General features: G+C 45.0%; 1 protein-coding gene across 10 annotated transcripts in view; it reads left to right on the forward strand.

Annotated features, from left to right (window-relative positions):
• MEGF11 (multiple EGF like domains 11) overlaps window positions 1-26,443 on the forward strand; it is a 283,406-nt gene that overhangs the window by 253,832 nt on the left and 3,131 nt on the right. For 4 of the 10 annotated variants that reach the window (XM_032994322.2, XM_032994321.2, XM_032994324.2 and 1 more), the window contains 3 exons: window positions 4,708-4,826; window positions 12,766-12,832; window positions 19,720-19,776. The exons of 1 other annotated variant lie outside the window; for it this stretch is intronic. In XM_032994322.2, coding sequence (XP_032850213.1) covers window positions 4,708-4,826; window positions 12,766-12,832; window positions 19,720-19,776 — 243 coding nt within the window. Of the gene's footprint in view, window positions 1-4,707; window positions 4,827-12,765; window positions 12,835-19,719; window positions 19,777-25,465; window positions 25,649-26,443 lie in introns of those variants that run through there. 5 more of the 10 variants (XM_032994325.2, XM_032994327.2, XM_042804114.1 and 2 more) reach the window with 4 other exon arrangements.

Consider the following 26,443-nt stretch of genomic DNA (forward strand, 5'->3'; position numbering starts at 1 on the left):
CCCAGGGCTGTCCTTGCAACTCTCCCTATACAATGTTCTTCACATTCCTTTCAGGTGCAGCCACCTATCCCAGAGCTCCTGATGACACGATACTTAAGTAGTTGAGGAAAAAATATTTGGGGGATGGCTGAATTCCTGGATACTTCATAAATATCTGAGGGACCACATCCTTCAGTTGCATGGAATGTGGGATCTATTTTGGTCCTTGGGCAATGACAGTGAATTTAATTCTTGCCCTTGTGGCATTGCTGCTCTGTGTCAGCTCAGTTTGTAAAAAACCTGAAGTACCAGATCCTTGCAATCCCGAACAGTACCAGGTCACTGTTGTTGTATGGGTTTCTCTAGAAAAAAAAAATGGGTGATGTTTCCTTCCTGTTCATCTTAGTCAGTGATGGGGATGCAGAGATTGGACCTTTTCTTTATTCTTTCTTTCATTTTGCAGTCCTTGAGCCATATAAATTTTATCATTTGGGAAGCTGCAGCTGGGTGGGGTCAACCATCTCTTTCTGGAGTTCATAAAAACAGTTTTCTTCCTGCCTCCCCCTTGAAAAACCCTGATGTCTGAGCTTGCAGAAGAAGACTAAGTTAGAAATCACACTGCTTCATCTTCAGCTCAGTATAAATTATCTGCAGGTAACAGCATTGTTTCAAGTTTTGGTCTTTGTTTTAGAAGGGCATTTACAAATTCTAGACAATGGCTTCTGAAAGCTCCCTGACAAATTCTAACTGTCCTCAAGTACATTCTCCTACTAAAACTTTCTACCCATCAGAAAACTTCCCAGCTTTGGCCTTACCAATGCTGTTTTCAGCCTTTCGCTTCCATAGAGAAGAAAGACAGCAAAAGGAGCTGACATGCATCTTCCCCAGCAGAAAATGGGCAGATGGATACTGAGACAAGGTCACAGATAAGAAATGGAGACTCATAGCATGACTGGATGGCAACAACAACATGTGTGCATATGAGTGCCTGTATGCATTTGTGCATTGCAGAGGATGCTGAAGGACAGTAGCAGTATTACATAGAGGTAACAGGGATTTCAACCGTCACCTGGAGTTTTGTATTTGGATTAAGGGCAGAATACTATGCAGACATACTTGTCCAATTAATATAATCCCATGTAAACCCATGGACTTCAGCAAGAATTCCACCTAACGATGACTGCAGTATCCAGCCCTATATGGGTTATAACATTATGGCTAACCTGAATCACCACTGTTGTTATTCTGCTTGTTTACTCTTGTTAGGGTAGTCTTGTTGTTTCTGAATAGTCACATACGCAGATCCCCAGCTACTGGAGGCAGTAATTTCTTCCAACACATTAATTTGTTTCTGGAGGATGTTTTTAGTCTTTACGTCTTCAGCTGATAATCCATGCATATGTGTGAGAGAGATTATAAAGAAGGGGAACCCCCTGGGCAGCCCTTAGACTCTTTTGCATTTGTGGATGAAGGATGTGGCAACAAAACACACAATCTGCCCAGCAGCCAGTGGGAAAGAAAACCACCCATGCTGGGAGAGCTTAATGACAGCACATGGATCCGAGAGCACGCTTTCCCAAATAAGCCTGAAATCAAAATAGTACTCCCCAGAATGAGAATGGTACATTGCATCCAACAAAAGATTTTAAAGTGCAGGTTGTTTAAATCAAGGAGATGGGGACAGAAGGGAAAACTATGTGGTAGTGCTGGAGAGCAGCAGAGATTTCTTTTCAGGACTTCTACAAAGACTTGGTTATGGGCTGAAGTGATGCTTGAGGTCTTACTAAGGTCTTAACAAACTTTCGGATACGGATGAATCCTATGCTGAGAGCCAAAACCTAAGAAAAGCTTGACACAAATAGAGTGTCATGGATCCTGCAGCCTAGACAAGACGTTTACAGAAATGATCTGCAGATGATGTGTAGTGGGAGGTGGCAGAGTGAACCCTCCTGCTTGGAGTCTTCAGCCACCCCACTGACACTCTGTATGGGTGGAGAAGATCCACACAAAAAGAAGAAGAAAACAGTTCCATTTTGCAGCTTGAGCTCTCTGGGTTTCTGTTTACTGCAGAGTTCTTACTTATTCCCTTTTTAATAATAATAATAAACTTTTTTAATAAGTTCTTACTTATTCCACACTACACTGTCCTGCTGCCGCTGCTGCAGGACGGGGACCAGTGCTCTCCGCCTCACACCACAGCCCTGACTCTGGGCAGAAGTTCAGTCTTTCAAGTGATAGAGTGTTCTGGCCTTCGTCCAGACCTCAGGGGTCTTCCACTGGAGCACAGCCTCAGGCTTGAGGGGCTCTCCCATCATGGATCCCTTCACAGGACTGGTCTCCTTAACCTTTGGGGTTTTTTTGTTTTGTTTCAATTTAAATAGTTCCCCTTCTTTTAGTCATTAAAGCCTTTGCTTACTGTTTAGAGCAGAATAAAAGTCTAATCTTTGGGAAGAGAGTGGGTTTTATGGGTTTTTGAGGGTTTGTTTTTTTGTTGAGTTGTTGTTGGGTTTTTTGGGTTTTTTTTTTAACTGGGATAGCATTAGATTTGAATTTGATGTATTTCCAGCCAGCAGTTATAAGAGCTTCATGAATAAATGTGTAGAAAATGGACTGTGCTATCAAGGTAAATCAGCCTGGGTAGGTACTTAAGCATCGACCAAATGGAACTGTGTAGAAGGAGTGTTTCTGAGTATATGGTGCTGCATGCAATGAAGGAAGAAAAGATTTTTGGTGATGCAGACTTGTGTACGAGCTCAGGTTCATTAATTCAGCACTGAGCTAAGTAGTAAGGCAATCTGTTAGACTTTTCCTTCATTTCAGGTGCACGAAACAAGCTACGGCCAGATAAGGTGGGTGTGAACTTGTAACGTGTCAGCTGGCTCACAATAACCATCGGTATGGGCCCTCTTATCTTGCAGCAAAGGCAGCGGACTGTGCCTCTTTGAGCTGGTCCTTCTTGCCTGCAGCTGAGCCAGGGCCTGACAGATAAGGGGAGGGGGAAGGCAGAGCTGAGGGCTGGTGTGACTCAGCCATCAACACTCACCTACAGAGCAGAAACACATGGTTTCAAGTGCCTATATTTAACTGGGACTGCAGGTTGTGAGGAGGGTGGATGAGCTCTGCTCCCCTGGTGAGCTGCCAATCCCTCACTAGCAAGTTCAAGGCTCTCTGTGAGCAGCTGTGTTTGTGATGGGCATACGCTGATCGCAGCATTCGGGTTCCAGCCCCAGTTCTTGTTTGCAGACTCCAAGAGGTATTTGTTTCTTGTTAATTCTACTGCAAATATCACAGAGTTATAGTTAAAGCAGATGGCAAAGTCCTGGCAACCTAGCTCCTGTGCTGGGCAGAGGCTAGCTGAAAGAAGTTAAACACAAAAACTTTAGTTCTGGAATCGCATCCTGATCTCTCAGATGCTTTGTTAGCAACAACCTCAGAAAATGGCTAGAGCTAAAAGACTCTGCACTTACTACAAAATAGAGCTGACCTCAGAAATTGCTCTGCATGTTTCAGCAGAAAATAAATGCTCGGCCGGATATGCATGTGCGTGTGCAGTTTCCTCTCAGCTGCGTGCCACAGCACTTATGTAATAGACACCCTGCCGATAAAACCACTTATTTGAAACGGGATATTTTGCAGTAAATTAAGCTAAATCTTGATCTCCACAAGATGTCAGCAAAGTGCATGTTTGCAGGAATGCAAAGGCAGAGGGCAAGGAGAGATTGCTGAGGGTGACTGGGTCCACCCATCTTGCAGAGCGTGCCAGCTGGGTCCGTGTCCTTCCTCACCCATCTGGCAACCTGCAGTAAAGATCTCTGGTGATGCAGATAAGCAGCCACCCCGGCACTTCATTACCATTTCCATTTGAAGGTGTTTCCTATAACAAACCTTTCTGCCTACAATTTAAGCCCATGGTTTATTAAAACCCATTCATTTACTCCTTCTTACAGGGCTTGATGTTTAAATGATGCTGCTTCAGTTGCAATTTTCCAACCTTTCTTCTGATGGTACTTTGAAGTATTTATCAACTTGTTATTAAGCTGGAACCAGATTAGGGTTGATGTTTTCATTAGAACTGCCAGTATAAATATGATGCCTTTCATGGTAAAGTATTTTGTTTGGTAAATGTGATCGTAAGTTAAAGTGAGGATATAGTTAAATGTCTCTAAGCATGACGCTGTAACTGCCCAAGTTTGCCTTTCAGTGCTGCAGCTTTCTGTTTTTCTACGGCTTTTCACAAAAAGCTATGTAAAATGTTTTACACTCCCAGGCAAGCTTATAGCACTTGGATTTCTAACATTATATACCTTTCTGTAACGAAAAAAGTTTTAATTAATTGTTTCATAACTGCAAGGGTTATTTTCATCAGTAGTTCTTGCACATTTAAACTAAGGAAGAAACTGTGTTGCAGACCATGCATTTCCTGGGTTTTGCATTTCTTCCCTCACCTGCAAAGCAGCTGGACTGTCAGGAATTATTTTTTTTTAAGATCATCAATTAGATAACACTGTATTAATTAAATATTTTGCTTTATTATCTTATATTTAATGCTAATAGTCCAGAGCTTCACACCATGATAATTCACACCATGATGATTTCAACTGCAGAAGTTTTGTAACATCCAGTACTCCAGCAAAGTTTTCTATAGAAGATTGTCTCTAGCATGTTTTCAGTTTCTTAAGAATCATTATGGCTTCCAAAATATTTTGTGATGACTTGTTTTCTTCCCAGATGTATCTCAAGGTAGCAGCAGTGTACATTGTTTTTCCAATCCAAGCTACCACACTCTCTCATGTGGTGTGACTTCACGATTCTTTACCAGTAATCTGGATGGAAACAGCTCCAGTAAGGTAGATATTATCCCACCCCACTGTAGCAATGTTCTTATCAGTTCAAGGAAATCAACCAAAGCAATGCCTGTTGGGTCCTGTTGTCTGCCAGCATTATTTAAAAATCCAGTGTAGCAGTTCCTGACATCGTAGCTCTAACAGACACAAAAAGGTCTGCTTTCCCCTGTCTGTATCTTCATAATCTCCACGCATGGTAACGGGAGTTTCAGCACATGCCTGTCTGGGTCAATAAGGCTTGGTGTCTTAGCAACTATAAGGTATGTTTGCTTCTCAGAAAAGATAAATACCTAGATAATTTTAATTATCCATTAATATAACAAAAGTAAATCAACGAGTCATGTAGTTAGTAGTCTAACTTTGCTATACCATTGTTTCCCAGATCAGTAGACACACAAATTTCCTGCTGACACAGACAAGTGGGTAGATGCAAGAGGGCATCTGGGGTGCTGCTGAGCACTGTGTTTGTCCAGGGCCATTCTGAGAGCTCTGCTATTACTTACTGCTCTCCAGGAGAGCTCTTCAGACTGTACTGCTCCAACATCCAGGAGTACCTTATTTATCACAATGTTGCTATCGTTTCCTAGGACCATTCATGGACAGCACTATTACTCAACTCACCACAGTAGCAGTAGATTTAGACGTGGCAAATGGTAAGACAGCTCTTCCTTTACAGCCTTAATAAGCCAAGGTGGGGCAAAGGGTAGGGAGCAGAGGAAAATGGAAATGCAATTGATTTCATCAAGGTTGCCAGCTTTAAAAATTATAGTACTTATCTCCTTAATCCAAATGTAGCTCTGCTAACTGGAAAGCCATGAGAACAAGATTAATGCAAAAAAGACACTTGTACAAGACAGGGTATGCAAAAATATTTCTACATGTGCTCCTGTAAGTCATTTCTTGGTTATTAAAATAAGATCTCATTAAAATGTAATAAAAAGGCTGGCTCCAGAGATTTGTCCAAGGAAAGTTTAGACAGATGTGTAAATATGTTTTCCAGTGTAGATAGTCCCCTTGCATCATGCATTTTTGCTCCCCAAATTGAAAGTGCAAATGCTCATAATGTCAAATTTAGGATGAACACCGTGAGTGTAGGTCTGGACCACTAATCCTGTTGCAGTAATTTAAATGAATTCAGAAAAGGTCAAAGCAAGCACCTATCCTGGTTTCCCAGCCTGCAGCGCCATCTTTTCACAGAGCTACTTCAAATATTAAGCTGCTGAAAAGGTTTAAAACTCAAGTGATGCCTTTGAACTAGCCTGGAAGCTGCTCACCCTGGTGTAGTACTGGCTATCAGTAGTCGGTCAGCAGGTTGTCCTGATATTCAAATAAGAAAAAACAATGGTATTGTTTGATCTGGTATTTTCGGGGCACTTATCAAAATATATGTCCTGATATTTCCTTTAGATCTCCCAGCATCTTACTTATTCATGAGAATACTTTGCAATACTGAATAGCTGAGGATGGCCAAATATACGCTTCTTCTGTATATGCAGTTCTCCAGCCAAGTAAGACAAAAGAGCATATAAAGCCCCTAATGGCTGCCTTAACGAGTTTCATTTCCAAATCAGTTTGTCTGGTGCCATTCCCACTTTCTGCAGGGAAATGTGCACAAGTTGTTCTTGGAGGATTCATTTCTTTATAATGCCAGCTGGGGTCACAAAGGAACCAGCACAGATGCAAAATGAAAAAAAATGGCAGAGGAATCTGAACTGCGGAGCCAGAGCCCTGGATGCATTATCCTCCCTGTGCTCAAAGGAGATCATGCCTTGAGGCAATGGATTGGAGCCATTCCTCTGTCACTTCTTTCAGAGAAACAGCTTGGGCAAAGGTACAAAGACAGGGCAATGGTAAAATGCAGCCCTGCTCCAGTTTGAGAAGGCGTGCTCTCTCGCGTGCCCCCCTGCCCCTCTTGTCCTCTCTTTCTATGTCTTATTTTGCTTTTTCTATCCTCTTCCTTTGGGGTTCTCTCCACTCTACTATCTTTTCTCGTTTTTTCTCATGTCCATTTTCCTATTCTCTTTCCCAACCAACTATACGTATATTATTTCTGTTTTCCTTCCTGCTGCCTCTGCTTTCCTCTCCCAGGCCTGTACCAGCTCAGCAAGGGTCAGTCTGGCCACAGGGCACCCACACAGCTGTCCTGTGCTGTGGGGTGCATTTACTGACCCTGCTGTTATCAGTGTCCACGGTAGGCACTTCACTAGGGAAGCAGAGTGGGCAAGGATGGCTGATAGCAGAAGCTAAAAGGTCCAGCACTGCACTGAGGACCACAGTTTGTGAGACAGATCTGTCTTTATAGGAAGGGAGCAGTGCCAAGCCTTCCCACACCTCTTCTAGGACCAGGGGAAAGGTATCTCATTTCCCCTCTGCCAGACAAACATTTGGCCACTGCTCAGGACCCTACACATGTCCTGAAGGTGAAAACTTTGAAGTTGCTGAGAGACAAGTACCAGTGGAGGCATTAAAATCCTCCTGGTGTATATAGGACTGGTTAGATGTGCTAGCGAAGCGCTCAGACTGGAATACACGCAGGCAAAAGCAAGTGGGAGGATAAGGGGGAGTGTATGAGAAGAGACTAAAAAAAGGCTTGGCTTCTTTTATCTAGCAAAATGAATGCTGAGAGGGAGTATGATTGCCATCTATAAACACAACGAGGTAAACACTAGGAGGGAGAAGAGCTATTTAAGTTAGATGACAGAGATGGCACAAGAACAAATGAGGATGAACTGGCCATGAGTGCCTCAAAGCTGGAAATGAGATTTCTAACATCAGATCAGTGAGATTTTGGAATAGCTTCCCAGTAAAACTAATGGGACAAAGAAATCTGATTACTGTTAAAATGGAGCTTGATCAGCTATATAAGTGCTTATGTGCCTGGGTGTTTGCAGTAAAAGGTAGCTGGACTCAGGGACTCAGTGATTAAAGCCCTTCCAGTCCTGTCTCCCTAAGGCCTGCTCCCACTACCAGCAGGAGGTTGTAGGCTGAGCTTTGTCCCTGTGCAAGGTCCAGGAGAATGATTCTGCATCCCTGGGGTTAAGGAGAGGGCAGAGGCTCCTGCAGCTCAGACCAAGTTTTCAACTACCAGCACCTTGCTACAAGTAAATTCTCTTCACATGTAAGTGAGCTTGCAAAATCAGCTTGGGTGAAACGCTGGTCCCATTGAAGTCAATAGATGTTTTACTATCATTTTAAGTGAAGCCAAAATTTGACCTTTGCTTATTAGCTCCTACGAGTAGGTTCGGCCTTTATCCTTATGACATGTGCAGAAGCAAATAATAACGGTGCTGCAAGTTACCAAGGAGTATCATACATGAACTCAAGGGACATCGTGCCACAGAATTACTGCACCAAAGCACATAAGAAGAAGTACACACTTACCTCCATACCCGTATCTTCACATCAGAGCTCTTATTGCTTGAGTTAAAGACCAACTTTTCAGATGCCAAGGACCTACTTTGCTCAGAGGTAGCTCGGTGGGACCATTCACAGAACCACTCTCAGTGCTTCAGTGCCAGCTCTGTATTCGAGTTTTGAGTTGTGCATGAATGTAGGAATATATCTCACTATTACAAAAGGCTGCAAAAGTTTGTGAAGAATACTCTGTATAAAGCGTGAGGCTGCTACGCTGGTGTGTCACAAGTAAATGGAGGATTCTCACCTTGTGCTTTTGCAGAGCTCTTAATTCCAACAGCATCGCAGCTAGAGTCCAGGTGTTGCTGGTTTCTACAGACATCATAAAAATCAATTGCTATTAGATATCCTGAATTTTTTAAAGCCAGCAGATTCGCATCTACAAAAGGAAGTTCTAAATTCTACCAAAGACTTCACATAAAATTAGAAACTGCAAAACAGAGGTCACTGGAAATTGTCTGACTGGATGTCACCCAGCTAAAAAAAAGGAATTCAACCACAGAAAGCATCATTAAAGTACCTTTGACTAAAACTTTCCTAAGAAAAAGGAAGACTGTAAATACAGAGTGTCTGCAGAGTGTTCAGGATGGCCATTTAAAACTGAGAAGCACAGGCTTGGATAATGGAAACCTGAAGTCAGTAGTCAGGGAAGTTAATGACAAAACTCTTTATCAATTGCTCTCCTGGAGGATAGAGGTCTCATGGAGTTCCTGCCAGCACTTCTTTGCCTAATCACCATGGTCTTCTCCAAAAACCTGAGAGCACTGACAAATGGCATCTTGGTGATCAGCTTGCCACTGTGATCTATCCAGCTCTTTCAGACAGGCAGATAATGACTTTGCTTTACTCCTGCTAGTATCTCGTTGATCTTAAGGGAAAAGTTGCCAGACACAAGGTAGTTTTAACTAAATTGCTAAAATTACAAGCTAGGGTTTTTAGTGGATAAATTTACTATGAAGTATTTTTTCCTCCAGAAAAGCAATTTTGCTTCACACTAAAAATTGAAGTATGTTCTATCTTAAAAAAAAATATGTTAACAAATTATAGTGTTAAGAAATGATAGTAGCACAAAGAGACAGCTATAATCACATTTCTTCATAATTACTGCATTCTGAAAAACTCAGAAATGTCCCCAAATCATTTCATTAAAAAAAATCAATTCTAGCCCATAGATCTTCATGCCAAATATTAGGTTTGTGAGCTGATTTATAAATCCTGCAAAAACACGGCTTTTAATAGAAACCCCAAGACTTTAATAAATGTGATCCAAGTGGTGCAGCTGGATTGAAAATCAGCATTCACGTTATTGCTGCAAGTTTTGAAATGAAGAAAAAAGCCATGGGCTCCTCTGATGAAAACCAACAGTGCCGTTAGTGGGGCTGCGCTGATTTACACGGGCCGAGCGCAGGGCCGGGAACGTCGGCTTCCTTCCTCTCTGCATCGCAAACCGATCTGCTTTTCATCGCCTCGCCCTTGCTCGTTTGCTCTGACTGCCCCATCCGTCCGTACTGTCTATCCACTGCCACTGTTTATGTTCCCAGTTTTGGGGGAAGTACAAGGAACTGCTGAACGATAAAGAAATGACTCCTGTGTTGTCAACTGAGAGATGCCAGATGGGCAGCCCATGCCAGGAGCGAGGATGTGCAGTCACAGCCACTGCTCTGGGGCAGTGATTGCTCTAGAAATATTGCAGGCAACCAGCTTCATCAACTTCCTCTCTGCTCTGGGCATGTCCTTGAGGAGAGTGGCTGGTGCAAAGGTGTCTAATGAGCTGATGACACATGTTACCTTAGCGGGAATATATAGAGACAAAAAATGAGAAGGAACAGGACATGGCACTAGATACAGCTATCACTGCGCTGCTGGTGCTGTCTGATGTGAGATTTATGGACTGTGAGGCCACAAGGGACCGTTGGGATCATCTGGCTTCACTTCCCACACAGCGCAGGGCACAGAACCGCCCTGAATTAATGCCTCTTTCAAGGTCAGTGCTGGTGGCTCAGCAGCAGGGTCCCTTTCAATGAGAACCTGGCTTTCAGATGGATTTGAAATGGGCTTCTTTCAGTGTTCTGGCATTAATCTGTACTTGTCTGTGTGTGTGCCTGTGTGCTTATATATATGTATATACACACATCTATGTGTGTGTGTGATCAGTGTATTTGCGCTATTGTGTGTCCTGAATCTTTCTTCCAGGCTGGAGTTTGGCCCATTTGGAGCACAGTTACATGCTTTGCAAATGATGAAACCTGTTTGTGTAAAAGCTTCAGCTGAATACCTCTAAAAATGCTGTGCAGTTGCTTGTAGAGAGACCCAACATTTTGTGTGTGTGTGTGCATCTCCACAGCGTTTTCTACTTCTGCTGTCTCCCATGCCTCTGTGCAGTGCTCGCATCGTGGTTTCTCCTGTGTCTGTTTAAGCCAGGGTAGATTACATTTGGTGTAAAAACACATCAGACCACTTTCTGCATCCTGAATCGACGGAATTCAATCAGCAGCATTCAGTCACCGAGGGCAGGGTTTTGCCTCTGGTTGTTACAAATCTTCACCCAAATGAAACCCAGTTTCTGTGCTCAGATAAAAGCTTCTAAATGTCAATGTGAAGTTTTTAATATCTAGTGTAGTTGTCTTAAATGTGGTACTCCTGGTAGAGAGGAGGATTTGCAGATGCTTTCCCTGGAGATAAGGGAAAGTCTGCAGAGCTCTGCAGCTTTATCTTCAGTGACCCAGCTTTGGGGACACTCACAGAAGAACGACTGGCTGGGAGCATTCTGCTCGTCCCCATTGCCCTATCTATAGAGAAACTTTTGCCAGAGGACATTTCCTGACCCTAAGCCCCCCCACAGTGTGCTCACTGCTTAAACCAAGGGGCAGAGGAGCTGCATGGCTGCCCAGCCCCATTCCCTCCTCCCCTGTCTTGGTCCAGCATTTCTCCTTCCCTCATGTGGCACCTACCCTGTCAGGTATTTCCAGGAGTGTCGGGGGACTCTGGGCTTCCTGCAGAGCCATCCTTGGTGTCTGGGGACACTGCAGACACAGGGACAACACGGGGCTGCTGCACCCTGAAGTAGGGGGGCTGTGGCCTTGAGGGCTGTTAAATAGGACTGTGAAGGTGGGTGAAAATACCTTTGGGGTATGGCTGTAGCTGCTAGGTACCAGCTGGGATTTTATATCCCGGTGGACTTCAACACATCAGCAGGTTTTTTTGTGCCAGGTCTTAAAACCCATTATGAAAGCTAAGCAAAAATTAATGAGAGATCAGGAAAAATGAAACGTTGTGGTAATTTTGAAGACTTTGTTTCAATTTTAACCTCCTTTACTGTTAAGCATTTTCTTGGAAATACAGTAAAGTAGCAGAGCTGAACCCTCTGAAACAGAGGCAGGAGGCTTTCCAGTTTGGCAGCAGACATAGGAGAGCAACGATGGCTTCATAACTTTAATTTTCAGATGCGGGGTTGGGATTTGCTCTCAAACTGACAATTCCTCAGGACCAGCTGTACTTCCAGCAGGTGTGGCCTTGAAGGGAAAAATGTCGAGGCAGAAAACTCAGCAGCTTTAGCACCTACGGTGATTCACAGACCCTCCTTGCTGGGACTCATCACCATATGCTTTGTAGAGCCATTTTGGCTGTGGTGCCTCAGTCTAGTGGAGCCATGCACCCCCAAAACGGCGGCCCCTCTCCTTTTGCTGACTGCCATAAGAGATGCATATTCCAGCGAGCTCACTCCAGGTCCCCAAAATCCCCATCCCTCAGACAGACACTGCGCTTGCCCCTCGATGCTGTACTTAAACATTACTTTGCTCAAGTGAGGCTTCTACAAATGGCAGAAAAAATCAGGAGCACGTTGACACATGTGCTTAATAGGAGAGCAGCCTTGTGCAGAGGGTGCCACCCCGGCTGTCCCGGCCGCCCCTCTCCAGCCGTGCTGGCGCAGGAGCCGGCTGTGCCCTGGGACGTGGAGGGTCCCGGCTGCCCCACTGCAAGAGCTGTTCTTCCAACAGTACCATCTGGATGGCAGCTCTGGACTCCTCTCTGCTTTTGCTGGCAGATCTGCATGGGGCTTTATGCTTCATTATTGCCAACGTTATTTTCCTTGAATTGAGAGAAATCTTGTAGCCATTACATCTCTTTTAACTAAATACACAGATGTAGTAGCAAATCCCCTTTGTTCCAAGCAGCTATCTGCATGCTTATGTAGGTGGTTTTGATCCATCCATCTTCATTAGTTATTTTGAAACCGCCAGCATGTCACTCCGTGTACACAGGCATTCGAGTCGTGATTACTGGTTACTGAAGGAAATCCTGTATTTTCCAGCATGCTTGTGTTCATTGCTTGGTGAAGTGACCTTCCTTTGTGATTTTCCCTAATGCTAGTGAACAACTGTCAAATTCATACAGATAAAGAACTGAAATGGTGAGGCCAAGGTAATAGTCATCTTCCATTTTTATTCGTGACATCATTGGGCTGAAGTCTTGGGTGGGAACTGTCTGTTTGTTTCAGCATTAACCCATTATCATACTTTTTGAACAGCTCAGTAACAAAACCCTTGACAGAGAAACCGCAGACTGGAGACCCTACAGCTATCTGAATGAACTAGGTCAGTAATTTTTAAACAATTTAATCACTTTAGTAGACTTTAGAGCAATTCCAAATCAGCCTTTCATAAAGACATTAACAATAATGAAGAATATCAGCGTTGTCTTTATTTCACAATCAGAATTGCCAGTAGTGAAAGATGGAAAATTTAGAATTGTTTCCTTTGCCACGAATCACAGAATGGGAAAGCAGAGTCAATATTCATTCCAGTCTCCCTTCCCAGGTTGCTTAGTTGAATCACTATCATGTACTCTATAAATTTTGTGAAGGACTAACTTAGAACATTAAAAATTCAAATTTGGAATTTTTTCTTTTTCTTTCATGCTTAATAAAGTTTAACACTAAATATTGGCATCTTGATAAAACTTTGGAGCCTCTGGCAGGAGCTGGAGCATGCGATACACCCTGTTATCTCCCAGTTAATCACACAGTGGTCATTTTTCAGGCAGTTTTGAATGACCAGCCAGTGCAAACAAGCCTTTTCGAGTTTATTCTTCCCAGCTTCAGTTTTAACAGGCTTTTTAGCAGCTCTTATCTCAAAATCTATCCAGATTTAGTGCTTTGGATGCTGTTTGTTTTCCTATCTGAGCACTTGGAATTTAGTTTGTCAGTAGCAGAAAGCATTTTCCCTTTCCTTTATTGGGATTACTAATATCTTACTGAAAATTTGCAGTATGAGAGAAAGTGTGATATTAAGTGGTAATACGGGATTTTTAAGGTCAACTACCTCACAATTCACATGGCAAAGGAATTAACGTAGGGCACCACCAGACATCACATCTTGTCACTGCTCTTTTGGTCACACACCATGCCTTGCTCCAAAGATCAAGTCTTCCCTGCATCAGGAAAATCACAAACCTGTCAAGCTTCAATGCAAAACCTTTTCCATCATTATCAACCATTGTTTTCTTCTGTATAATAAACTGCAGAACCGCTGTTGTGCTTATCTGTCTGTAACACAGAGAGTTGTGGGTGGTGAGGATTTCCAAAAGCTCCTCAAATCAAGTTAATTTTCCTTCTGTCATTTTACTGCTTTGCTCACTAGCGTTGTTTTTATCTTGAGGTGTCCTGAACGCTCTGTGTGCCACATTTGTCCTGCATTCATGCATTTTATTTTACTAGCAGAAGTGATGCTAAATGCCTGTGCAGTAAGAATGATGCAGAAGTGATAAATACTTTAGCTAAGTGGCCTCCAGCAAAACAGTCACAATTTTTTCCATGGCATTTTACATCTCAGATACTTTTTTTCCTTTCTTTTCCCTTAGTTTCTTTCAAAATATCTTTTTCACACTAATTGATAAAAATGAGGTGGTTTTTTTCTTCCCTTTCAGTACCAAAATTAATGCTTGCTTATGCTAGCTTTCATAATGTTGAATTCTTGCTCAGATCAAGGTCATTTTTACATGAAATTGTAAAACGTTTTCATTACATGGTATTACTTTTGTGCAATAAAAGCTGCAGATTCCACTTACATGTGCAAATTTCAGAAGAAAGCTAAACACTTCCATTTTGAATTGTAAACTTAAAATATAAGTGAAGCATAATAAGGTCACATAGGGGAGCTTGACCTTTAAAATGCATCACACATGGAAGTACCTAAGAGTTAAAGAGATGTACCACCTTCTCATCCCACTCTTAGCCTTAGTTTTTATGACACGGATGCTCCATCTCATGTGTTGGAATAACAGCCAAGCACTGTGCATGGCTGGATTCAGTTAAAAATAGTGAAAATAGCAGTGGACAACTCCTCTGTTGTGTCCCCACAAAATATTCTAGAGAGCAGATGTGTAAGTGAGCTAGAGATAGGGAAGAAGACTTAAAGAGAACTTGAAGTGAAATTCAGAATGGATGGAAAACCCTCAACTTTTCTGGTCACCTCTCTGGTTCTTCAGCCAGTGACAGCTCTGGTGACAGCAGTGGTCCCGAAGGATCGGCCCCTGGGACCAACCAGATGAGCAAGATCAGGCTCACAAAAACATCTGTAGTCTTGTTAGAAATTGCAGGTGTCATAAATATGAATTATAGTTGGGGGAAGGGAAATCGTAAGAATATCCATGTGAAAATTAACTCGGGCACTCACCTTCTAGGAGTTTTCCTAATATTTTTTTTTTTTTTTTTTGACCTATGAAAGGCATTTCTGATCAAATACTGTGCTCAGAGTTGGATGCTGTCCAGACGTGTCCCCGGCTGACACCTTTTGTAACTTGAACTGCAGCATACCATCACTTTTCAGGGTCATGGCTGTGCTCAGACTGGCTGAAAGGATTCAGGGACTCTTCTAATGGGGAAAACCTTGCTTCTCACTACCGCACTGGATCCAAGCTTAGGCTCCCCTTTGATCTCACAGCAGGAGATCAGGAGATCTCCTTCTCAAGGAGAGCAGGAGAAGCAGCTACTCCCAAGGAGAAGATGCTGCCTTACTCAGGAGCGGCGGCTGGCAGCTCAGGAGACGCCAGGAGACTGTTTCTAGCAGGAGCAGAGCACTGCTGCTCAGCTGACTGGTGGTATCATGCCCTCTTCTGTGTGCTTGCCACCACAGCTCCTCACTTCCAAGCAATATATCTCACTATCTATGTCTAAAAGAAGATCAACAGAATGCTTTCTGGAAATACCATGTACTTTCTATTTGCTTGCATATCTCATAAAGGCAGTCCCACAGGTAACAGGCACGAGTGCTTGAATTAACCCTCTTTGCTCTCCTCACTCTTGCAGGCTGTGCTTTTACAGCTTTGGAAAACACCTTTTGATTGCTCACAGTTTGAACCTCATTGGCCTTTGCTCAGCCAGGAGTCATTCCTAAGCCATTTTATTTGGAAAGGGAAAGAAATATGTTCTCTGAGGAAGCAGAGAAAGGGCTGTTCGCACCAAGGGGACGTGGGGCCAAAGGGACAGCACATTTCAGAGCCCACCGTGGTCCTGAGTTCAGATACATGTCCTACACACTGCCACAGCAGTGCAGATCAAGGAAATAGAGCAAATGTGGCAAGAAAACGTGAGAGCAAATCCACCTGACCCAGCACCAGCTTCCTGGGAAGAGTGCACATTGGATGGCCAGGGGCTGTTTGTCATACGCGATGCCAAGAAAAACTATTTAGTGTTAACTGAGGACCTGGTGTAACTCCTATCTAAGTCAATGTGTACGTTCCCTCTGATATTAATGGGGCTCTCTTTAAGCCTAACAGGAAGAAATTGTGTAGAAAAACATGAGTCTTATGTATGTCTATGCATGTCTGCATATATACTATATATATATATAAGTGTACATAAGTATACCACTGTACATACACATACAGTGGATCTTACTGCAGGTATTTTGCCTGTTTTGCAGGACTTCAGTTGCCAGGTTTGTGTTCTTTCCAACTGGGAAATGCAAGGAGCAAAACAAAGCCTGTATGTTTACTGCTGGCACATTTGCTTGTGAGCTTCAAATACCAGGCTTTGTCAGAGAGATAATCATAGCTGTTAAATGGATGTGGAGTCTAGTAATGAGCACATTTGCACCAGTAATTCTCACGGGCGTGTGCTTGAGATCAGAGTTTGAGGACTCTCTTGCCAAGACAAGATGGCTTTGTCACCTTCGCTGTGTCTCACTAACTGTTCAGTGCAGCCTGGTCCTACCGGTTTCGAGGAATGGCTTGTCTTTGCATTTTCTGTCTCTTGTTGCAGAACCAGAATTGTTTGCCCTGTGACTAATCTCTCTTGCTCTAGTTCAGCCTGCAATGAGCAATTGCAGGGTCCCATTTCCAGCTCCTATTCCAAGCAAGTCAAAAGCCCTAAACCACCTGCTGAGGTGTTATGATCATTGGCTTGAGTGCTGGACACAGCGGGCTGCAGACAAAAATGGCTTTATCTGTAATGGTTTTTTAATAGCAGCCCTCAATGCAGAGACTAAAGTGTGATTTTCAGCACATCTTGAATGACTCAAAGCTGCATGTATTTCAGAAGACAAAAGCCACAAAGTTTGATTCAGAGCTGACTCTGCATTTTTCTCAAAGCCAAAAGGTGAGGAAAATTATTTCCAGCTGAGACTCTGATTTCACCCCAGCAGAAAATTTAGCTTCAAACTTAAACCTAGACTTTCCTGAAGTGGCAGATTCCTGGCCTGTTTAGGACTTTTCCACATTAACTACTTTTGCAGTTTAAAAAATAATGTATCCATCATTCATTTCACCTCCTGAGGAAAGCAATGACTACACAAAAACGGGTCATAAACCCCACAGGTTTATAACAGACATAAAAGAAGACTAAAGGCAGAATTACAGGGACTAGGTTGGGACGGGCTTTGAGGAGTCGTGTAGCCCTCCCAAGGCAGCACCAACCCTACCTCTATCTTTCCTAGCAGGTGTATCCCCCCTATTCTTAGCCATCCTCCCCTGAGAAGGAGTCTCAGTTTTCCAAAGCTACGCTGCAGTAAGTGAGAACTGAGCTGAAGCGTGGCAATGTGCTATTTTGCAGCTCAGTGTGGGCCAGGACTGCCTGTTACCCGGCTCAGAACCAGAAGTCAGGTTCACTCAGACAAACCCTGTGTTAATATGGCAGCCTGCCCTCCGGGAGGCTCTCACAGCAAGTCTGGGCTTACTCAGCACAGGCACAGTGTTCTGTTGCTGCTGCAGAAGCCCTTCCAGACGTGCCTGACATTTCCAGTAGGACTGGCAGGAGCTCACATGGAGCTGAGCTAACAAAATATGCTCAGAAGGTGGAGTCCTTCCCCTCCAAGCCACCAAAAGTGCTGGTTGATATTGCTGCAGCCTCACAGCAGCCCCAAGGCTCCAGCCTTCACTTGGGTCTTCACAGTTGCAATGGGAACATAGCCGTAAAGATCTGCTGAGGATGCTCAGAACAGATGCAATATTCTTGTACAAGGATGGTCTATGCAGTGAGGACAGATAACCATTCCCTGGGTAACCTCTGTTTTGATATGTCATTTATTCTTCATGGTCCTGATGTGAACCATCTTATTAATCCCCAGCAGTGCTAAGGACACTGTTCTGCAGGATCACTCCTGTGAATTTTGCTGCTTGCTTTGTCTCTAACTCCAACGTGGCTGGTCAATATTTTAAAGTTACTGGAGAGGACTAGATAGATCATGGTCCTGAGCAAAGTTATTCATCCCAGACTTCCAAAGCCAGAGGCTCTTCCCGTGTTGCTGTTGCACTACCTGAGCAATGCTGTGTCCAATGCACCTCCCTGTGGGTCTCTTTTACTTCCCTGTTGCTGCTCTCTCGGTGGCTACGTAACCCCAATTGTGTGCTCACCAGTTTCTTACATGCCAGCCTTGCTCTGTGTGGTATGAGCTGCTTCTTGCTGGTGGCACCCTGCGTGTTTGCCTTCAAAGCTGGCCCTAATACTACTTGGGTGTTCCTGCGCCGGGAGGCTTCCTCAGCCCTGGCAGGAGGACGTGTGATCACCAGAAATGGCCTTTGGGAGCACCGCTGCTGGGAAAGAGAGCAGAGGCCTGTGGATGTGAGCCAAGGGATGAATTAGCTCCATCTTCTTCACTCACAACTCTGCCCTAGCAGAATACAGGAGAGAAAAAAGAAAAAAAAAAAAAATGGCACATAGCTAATACCGTTATTGAAAGAGCTTCCCCACTGTGCCCAAAGCGCCCGGTCAGCCTTGCGCTCTGCCTCTTCTTTCAGGGGGTGAGTTGGGGAACTGGCTCAGGACAAGTGGTGGAAAACAAAGCAGAGGGTGCTGAAATGGTTTGGGGGGGGTCACTCTTGGCCAAAAGAGAAAGAGCCCCATCATAGCGAGCCAGTTGTGTATCAGCAGCCCTTTTGCTGTGCTCAGGGATGGACACGGAGGATCAGAGCAAAGGGGTTTATTTTTGATGTGCCAGTAACACATTTATTGTCTAATTTAGTGATTTTTCCTTATTCAGCAAAAAGCCAAAGCTCTCACGAAAAAAGGAATGGTACAGCATTGCCAGTGGTGGTGACTGTTTTTTCTGTAGAGACCTGAGGACATGCAAGGACAAATAGCTGGGAGACCTCAGGGACATGCTGTTTGCTCTTTCACTGGCATAACTTAGTTACTTGATTGGGAACCCCATAAGCCACAAAGACATTTCTATCTCAGTAACCAAATTTGTGTTGATTTTGCTAGTCAATAAGGAATATCAGACTCTATAGTTAAAAAGATTTAAAGGCTTACATCAGATTTTCCTTTTGATTGATACCTAGGATAATTTGCAGCAGTGAAAATGGAAAAGGTTCCTATCCCCTTCTGTCTCTGCTTCTGCAAGGAACAGCAAGTTCTGACAGAGTTGCATACGGCAGAAGTCTTTGCTATCAGCTCTCTGCTCTCAGTTGCTGCATTTTCAGACTGCTGTAGTCACTTAGGGACTATTGTCACATCAGTTATTGAGCTGTGCAAATTTATAAGAAAAGTCATATTAGGTAATTTAGAGAGATTGTACACACCTCAGAATCTAAGACTGTGAATTAAACAGCATACTATCCACAAATGAAAGCAAGCCTAAAATTAGTCACAGAGTAATGTAACATAACCTGTGGACTCACATTTGAAAGGATATGTTTTAGGCTTCTTTTACTAAACCAATCCAGTGTTTCAGTAATGAACGTATCAGCAGATGATTTTTTTTTTTTCTGTTCTCCTGATGGATAGCTGTTCTTGGTAATGAGCAGTACCCTGATTCAGGAAAGCCCTCCCTGGAAGGGAAGCTCTTAAGCATATGCATAATTTTAGGCATGCACAGAATGCCCACTGAAGCTGAGTGCATGCTTACAGCTGAGGATGCGCTTAAGAGCCTCCCTAAATGAGGGTCTTGTGCAATTTAGAGCAAAGAATATATGCTGCTCAGTAGTCAAAGCAATCCAATTTACATAAATATTTATTTGTTTTCCATTATATATCATTTTTATGCAGGTGCTTGTGGGATGGATAGACGTCAGAACACATACATAATGGAAAAAAGCTTCAAAGGTATGGTATCCAGTGCCTGCAGTCACCCTGGCAAAGAGTTTGAGGAGGGTGTCGTAGAAGAGGTGAGATAGGAGACCCGAGCACCCGGGAGAGTGGCCATGCAGAGACAGAAAGGGTCAGAGCAATTACCTACAAAATATGCCTGCCTGGCTCGGCTGGCAGCACTCTTGACGCCGAGCCAGATGTCTGGAGCCCATGAATTATGGATGCAAGTCTTTAGAAGGCCGTAGGCTCCTGCCTCGGCAAAGCAGCATACGACAAAAAGGGAGGGCTTTGCTGCAGGGGCAGGAGGTGCAGGTGGAGCTGGCTGGCCAGGGGAAGCTCTTTCAGGCCCTATTAGCCATCCTACAAGGGCTTTCTGGTGGCAGTTGCTGATGATAGACTGGTGCATTTGCCTGCTAAGTTGTGGCTCCGTAAGGCTCTTAGCCATCTTGAGCTTAAAAAAAGCTACTGGAAAACAAGCTGACCCTGCTATGTGGCCTTTGCTGAAAGAGATTTATAGCAGAGCTTGAGAAAAGACCTTACTGAGTACATTAACCAGTCACGCTGGCACAAAGCAATTAATGGGCATTGACTTCAGGGCAGTTCTAAAAAGGGATCATAGATGAGTCATGAGCACAAGGCCCAGTGATTTTAGATTTCAGTTGTCCTCCAGGTTTACATTCAAGATATTCCAGTTATGTATGGGCTAGAAGACCACTTGGCACAGTGGTCCCCACAAGCTCCTGATTGACTGGGCTGGGGTTTGGCACACTGAGCCTGTGGTCCAGAAGACGGAGCTAGGAGTCTGTCTCATTGGGAACAGGCAGGTTGCAGGCTGAGGTCCCTGATCTGAATTCAAGGCTGTTGTGTCTGTACACACCAGCTAGGAATGTCCCTCCATCAGCTGAGGAGGTAAATACTGCACAGCCTATTTCTGTAATGTCCTTGAGCTGGTATCAACTGAGTAACGGGGAAAGTAGTACCTTCACACCGAGCTGGGTTCAAGACACCCACTGGTCTGCTGTGGCTGAGGTGTTTCACAGCAAGACCTTTATCTGAACTAACAAGGAATTCTGAAAGCTAGTCCGCATAAAAAGCAATGACCAGCTCTTATAGACAGGCCTAGAGAACACTAATCACTTCGTAGCTGCTGTTTACAAAATAAAGTGACATAATATTTGCTAAAACATCACCTTATCATACAGAACCACCAATAATTCATGACCAAGTCTTTCTCGATAAAGCTAAATTTAAAGTATTAAAAGGATAATGTACCTATATTTGACCCAACTGGTTTCAGCTACTTCAGTGATTCATTTTTTCAGAAAAAGAATCTTCTTATAGTATAGCTAGTTGTTCTCTTTATATGGAACTATTAATTTCAAGATTAGTTTAAAATAAATTACTGTGTTTACAAAGTTAAAAAGCTGCTTTAAACACACACAGTAGGAATTCCTGTCCATAGACAGTCACACGGAGAGTGGGAAATCAGCGTGAAGGAGAGAAAAAGAATTACAGTAACAGCAAACTGTGAAATGTATTTTCTGCTGCCACGTATTTTATTATTTAGGATCTGAGCCATTTTCTTTACATGTTTATCTCCTTATGAATTGAAAAATCAGGCCCAGAAGCCATGTGAGGAAAGTTGATGTGTTCCTTGTGGCTGCTCAGCCGCCGCGGACAGGCACGGCTGGCACTGGCAAGGGCAGGGTGCCGGGGACGCGGGGACACACCTGCCTTCCCAGGGATTTTCGGTACCTACCCTGCAGGTAGTCAGCAGCTGAGATGGCTCAAGCATCTGCCTCTGGGTGGCTAAAGGTCTCCAACAGCCCAGTCTGGAGGTAGGTTGCTGGGCTCAGACAGCCCCGGGGGCATGGGTGCTCTCATCCCAGATGTCTCCTGCCAGAAGGAGCCAATGCTCAGCACACAGCTCTCCTCACCCTGCCAGGTCTTGCGTTGGCCCTGACTAGCCAAATTCATCTGAAAGATGGGGAGAAGGCAGCTGCTAAGCTGGGTCATTCAGCAAAAAGAAACTCCCAGTCCCAAACAATTGGATTCTGTCAGCAAAAAGACTTGGCAGGCGGGTGCTTTGTTTTTATATATTTTTTTGCACTTTGAAGATGATGTCTTTTCCCATCAGTATGTGCTAGGTTTAACTGCAGAAAGCTTTCCCCTGCGATTGAAAATCATGTTTGGTGCTGTTGACCCCAGCCCAGAGCATTGCACAGGATGCACTCTAGGGAGGAGGCACATGGGTCCCGCGGCTTGAGGCTGAGTCCAGCCTGTGGTGGAACTGGTCCACCAACCTCTTCCCCCAGCTCTCCTCTGCGGAGACCAGAGCCCCCAGCTCTGCAGCCCCTGCTTCACACTGGCCTGGCTGGAGGCTGTCCCCAGAGCACAGCAGCCAGGAGACTGATGTCTCTTTTGCAACCTGCCACTAGAAATGCAGTGGCCGTGCTGCGAGTGGAGGCCCTGGGGGGGTGGGGGGGTGGGGGTGGTGAGGCACAGCCAGTTTGTGTTTGCCAGGTCACCCCCAGACAAGCCCAGCTCACACCGCAGCCCCTGAGAGCTCCTTGTGCTGCTGAAGCAGCCAGAGCCCTTCAGGGCAGCGCAGGGCTGGATGCTACCACACCAGCTCTGAGCCCCGTGGCACGTGGTGACAGTGTCACACCAGTCACAAGGTTTTCAGAGCAGTTTCTTTCCTGTGCATGACGTTCAGTGATGCCATTTCCAAGCTTTTCCTTGCAGCTGAGTCCTTTCCTATTTTTTAGGGTATTTTTTTTTAAATGAATGCTGATGGCACTGGTGGAATAATGTGACCTCAGGCACTAACATTTCAAGGAAAAAAACCCTATGCTTTGCACAATAGACAGCAAAATCCCGGCAGTTAGAAACACTAATACATTTACCTCAGGGACTTGGGCCTTGGTTCAGTGTGGTTCATCTGTTTGTTGCGCAGGGAAATGTCCCCACAACAGTGTCACACTGAAAAGCAGCAATAAGCCATCACTATGCTACTGTCCTAGCAGCAGAGAAGGGTAGCCAGGTTAATGAAAGCAGCCAGAAAGGCATGCTACACTGAACGTCATCCATAAATGTGATTAAATAGTAGGAGAGCATATTTTACCTGTGTACTTCATATTTCATTAGCACTTCAAATGTGGCAGTAGGTAACTGAGGCCGTCATCTGTATGCCAGAGGGTATTCAGGGCAAAAGAGAGGAACCTGGTCTGTGGGAGGGACAAGTACATTTCCAGTCCTTGGTAACAAAAATAAAACCTCCTTCAAAGGTCTGGTGATTGGTATCCAGGCAACACAGAAGACAGGGACTTCAAAATGAGAGCATATTCCCCCTAATTCTGTAGCATGCCCAGCTGATGAGGTGCGTGGAGCGAGTACCAGCGCTGCTGGTGGCCGTGCCATGAGTCGGGCTGAGCTTGGCACCTCCCCGGGAGCCAGAGCCCGTGGGCCCGGGGAGGACAGCGAGGCAGCATCGCCAGGGCTCCCACACAGCCTGCAGGGTGGATGGGCTGCGAATTTCTGAACACATTTGTTCTGGGTGAAATTAATTCATGAAATGAAATTTGATGCCAGACTTTTTAATTATCCCCAAATTACCTTAATAACGAAGTAACTCGGATACTTCCACATCCTTTAGAGTTAAATTCTCCGCGATCTTGCGCATGTGTCTTGTGGGCTAATGACTCCCTGGTGTATAGCACGTTACCAAACACACGCTGGTGCTCCGTAAATTATACTGTATCCAGAGCGAAGGGTCTAATCCCTAGCTAGACACAGAGTTCCCATTTACGTCAGCGGGAATCGGCTCTTAGGCGTCCTGTTTCTCAATGTCTTCTGGGAAAAGGCAATTCCTGGGAAAGGCCAAATGAGTCTGGGCAGCCCAAGTGGTATTTCACTGGTCTTTTCTGACACGGTCCTGGGAAGGGAAGGGCTGGTGCTGAAGGTCCCTGAGGGACACATGCCTGGGGAGGTGTAGTGTCAGTCCTAGCAGCAGTGCAGGTGAATTTTAGCTTAGGAAGTAGCTGAGCTGGGCTTACTAAACCATATGATATGCTGAGATTTTTGCCTGTGCCAGCTCCAACGTGCCCACTTCCATAAACAAACCAGCACTGACCCACACAGCTATTTACCTGCGTGCTACAGCACCACAGGAGCAGGGCTTCTCACTCTTCCCCCTTTTTCACTGTAGCAGCTAGCAGTCTTTTATAATCTACGTTTTTATGAATCTAAACCCAGCTCTGGTTTGCTCTGTGCCCTCCCAGCTGTGGTGCTGACAGCGAGTGCTTTGTAGTGGACTCTGAGGGCACCGGCAGCCTCGTGCTCACACGTGGAACTCTGCCAGCTCGGCCTGGCACGGGCCAAAAGCTGCAGGCGCCTATTCACACTGCTCACTTTGGTGAGCTCCTGCCTTTCGTCCCCATGAGCATCTGCTCGGCAGCGTGGCTTGAGGCAGAGAAGCAAGTTTGCCACAGTCTTCCTGTCCTCTCACCCCCAAATTTAGAGCTGGCTTATTAAAGGCTGCCCAGGCTCTCCTAACGAGCACTACGTACTCCTCATAGCCACCAGAAGCTGTAACTTGCTGGCAGGTAGAGTTGAGTCTTTCTTTGGCTAAGGATGAAATAAAACCCTTGGGGCTGAGTCTCAGCCCCTCATCAGGGCCATGTCCCTGAAGCGGTGAGTGCTCCTGAACCAGCGTCGGCTCAGGCAGCGCTGGGAGCTTTCAGCTTCTCGCCCACATGAGCCAGTTCACCCATGTGCAGCCTTCTCAGTGACTTGAAGAAAATACCAGTCCATACAGCACGGATATTTTTAGCCTAAATATTTTCATTTTATTACAGGCTTTGTTAGTATTATCTGTTGTCTCCTCACCTTTAAACACTAACGGATGCTAGACTGTGCGGCACCTTCATTTAAGTCATATACATGGCAAAAGCTAGTAACACTGAGCTCATTCCTGTACGGAAGCCTTTGGTCTTGCAGGGTTGCTCCACCACCCATTAGAGGGACAGGACAGGACAGCTTCTCACTGCCTTGCCTGTACCAGGATGGGGTTTGTGATGCTAAAGGGTCAAACCCTGCTGCCAGCAGCTGGGGAATAGTTGTGTTGCTTTGGTTCCTGTCTCCTGTGATGTACCAAAACAGATGCGTTTCACTTTGAAGCAAAGGCATTGTTAATCTCACCCAGATTGATGTCAGACAAGGAATTTCTTAATTTTATTACTAAATAAACACTGCACTGATGCCAGGGCCTCTGCCAGCCCTCACGTCCCTCACGGTCCCAGCACAGTCCAGCTGATTTGCTTTGCAGTGGAGCTTCCTACCAAGCTGGCTTCACTAACCCCGAGGGCTGAGGACTCTCAAGATTTGCTTTTATCACTGAAATCAGAGCACAGAAACACAATAGCTTGCTGCAGGCCACAGGGCACCACCCGACACCTTGCTCGGGGCCATCCCCCAGCCGAGCCAAGCTGAAGGGCACCAGGCCCAGGGGCTGGTGGACACGCACGCACAGACACAACCCCAGAGCTGATGGAGGGAGAATCACACCACAGAGTGAAGCAAACCTGACAAATGAGTTAGCAGGCTGGGGCAGATAGGCACAGAGACGAGGTTTGTAAAGGAGAAGCGATATCTTGTTGTCTGTCTATTTCTTAACCTGAATTTCTCTTTTTGTCTCCCATACTAGATAGCGGGGGCAGCTGGGATTGCAGCTATTTTGCAAGTCCCGCTATTTCACCGGGAGTATTTCATATATACCAGGATCTGCCTTTGTACTGTAACCCAGCACAAGAAAATGCCTCATCTTTCATTGCATCGCTCTAATTCTAAATTAATGGCACTGCCCAGCAGGATGCACACAGCAGCAATGGCACGTTCTTGAATGTCAATGTTAAGCCTTATTTATTCTCTATTGTTTTTTTTTTTTTTTTTATTATTATTATTTTTAAAGCAAGACTAGCACTGTACCTTGCAGCAGGCTGGCATAACCCAGCCAGGGTCACCACCGGGGAGACCGGTGGTTACAGCTCTCACGCCAACCTTGTTCTCTCCATCACCGTCTCCTGTTTTTTCCAGCCTAGGGGAGAGGAGCAGTAGATGTCTACAGCAATGGGGGTGGAAAAAAAAAAAAAAAAAAAAAAGGCAAAGCAAAAGCGAGGCTCAGGTGGAGGCTTGTCCCCCCCTGCGGAAACCCAAGTGTTCCCTGGTAGCAGGAGCAGCCTCCCCCCAGTCTTAATGGCAGAGAGACTATGAAGAAGTCGGTTTCTCCTGGAGCTGGACAGCCCCAGAAACCGGAGCTCTCAGGGGACGTACACGCATACGCTGCTGGAAATGTTTTGCATTCAAACATACAGCATTTGGTGTTGGCCAAAGCCCCCAGGGCAGTAACCCTGCAGCTGGCCCAGCAGGCCAAGTACCAGCAGAAGGTCCTGCCTGCAGAGCCAACTCGCCACAGCCGCATGTGTGGGTCTGCGGGCAGGTGGAGCAGGATTAAAACGCAGCTCCTTAGGAATTAGGGGGAGGGAGGGCAACGATTGCCACCTCAAATTAAATATTGCAGTAAATGACAACTCGAACCTTTTACAGGAAAACCTTCGGTATTGCGCAGGTTTTTATTTCTTTCCTGCTGGTGAGTTGTGGATGCAATGGTCTGGACACACCCAGA

This window comes from Tyto alba, unplaced genomic scaffold (genome assembly GCF_018691265.1).
Source record: "Tyto alba isolate M040663 unplaced genomic scaffold, T.alba_DEE_v4.0 Super-Scaffold_41, whole genome shotgun sequence".
Taxonomy (NCBI): domain Eukaryota; kingdom Metazoa; phylum Chordata; class Aves; order Strigiformes; family Tytonidae; genus Tyto; species Tyto alba.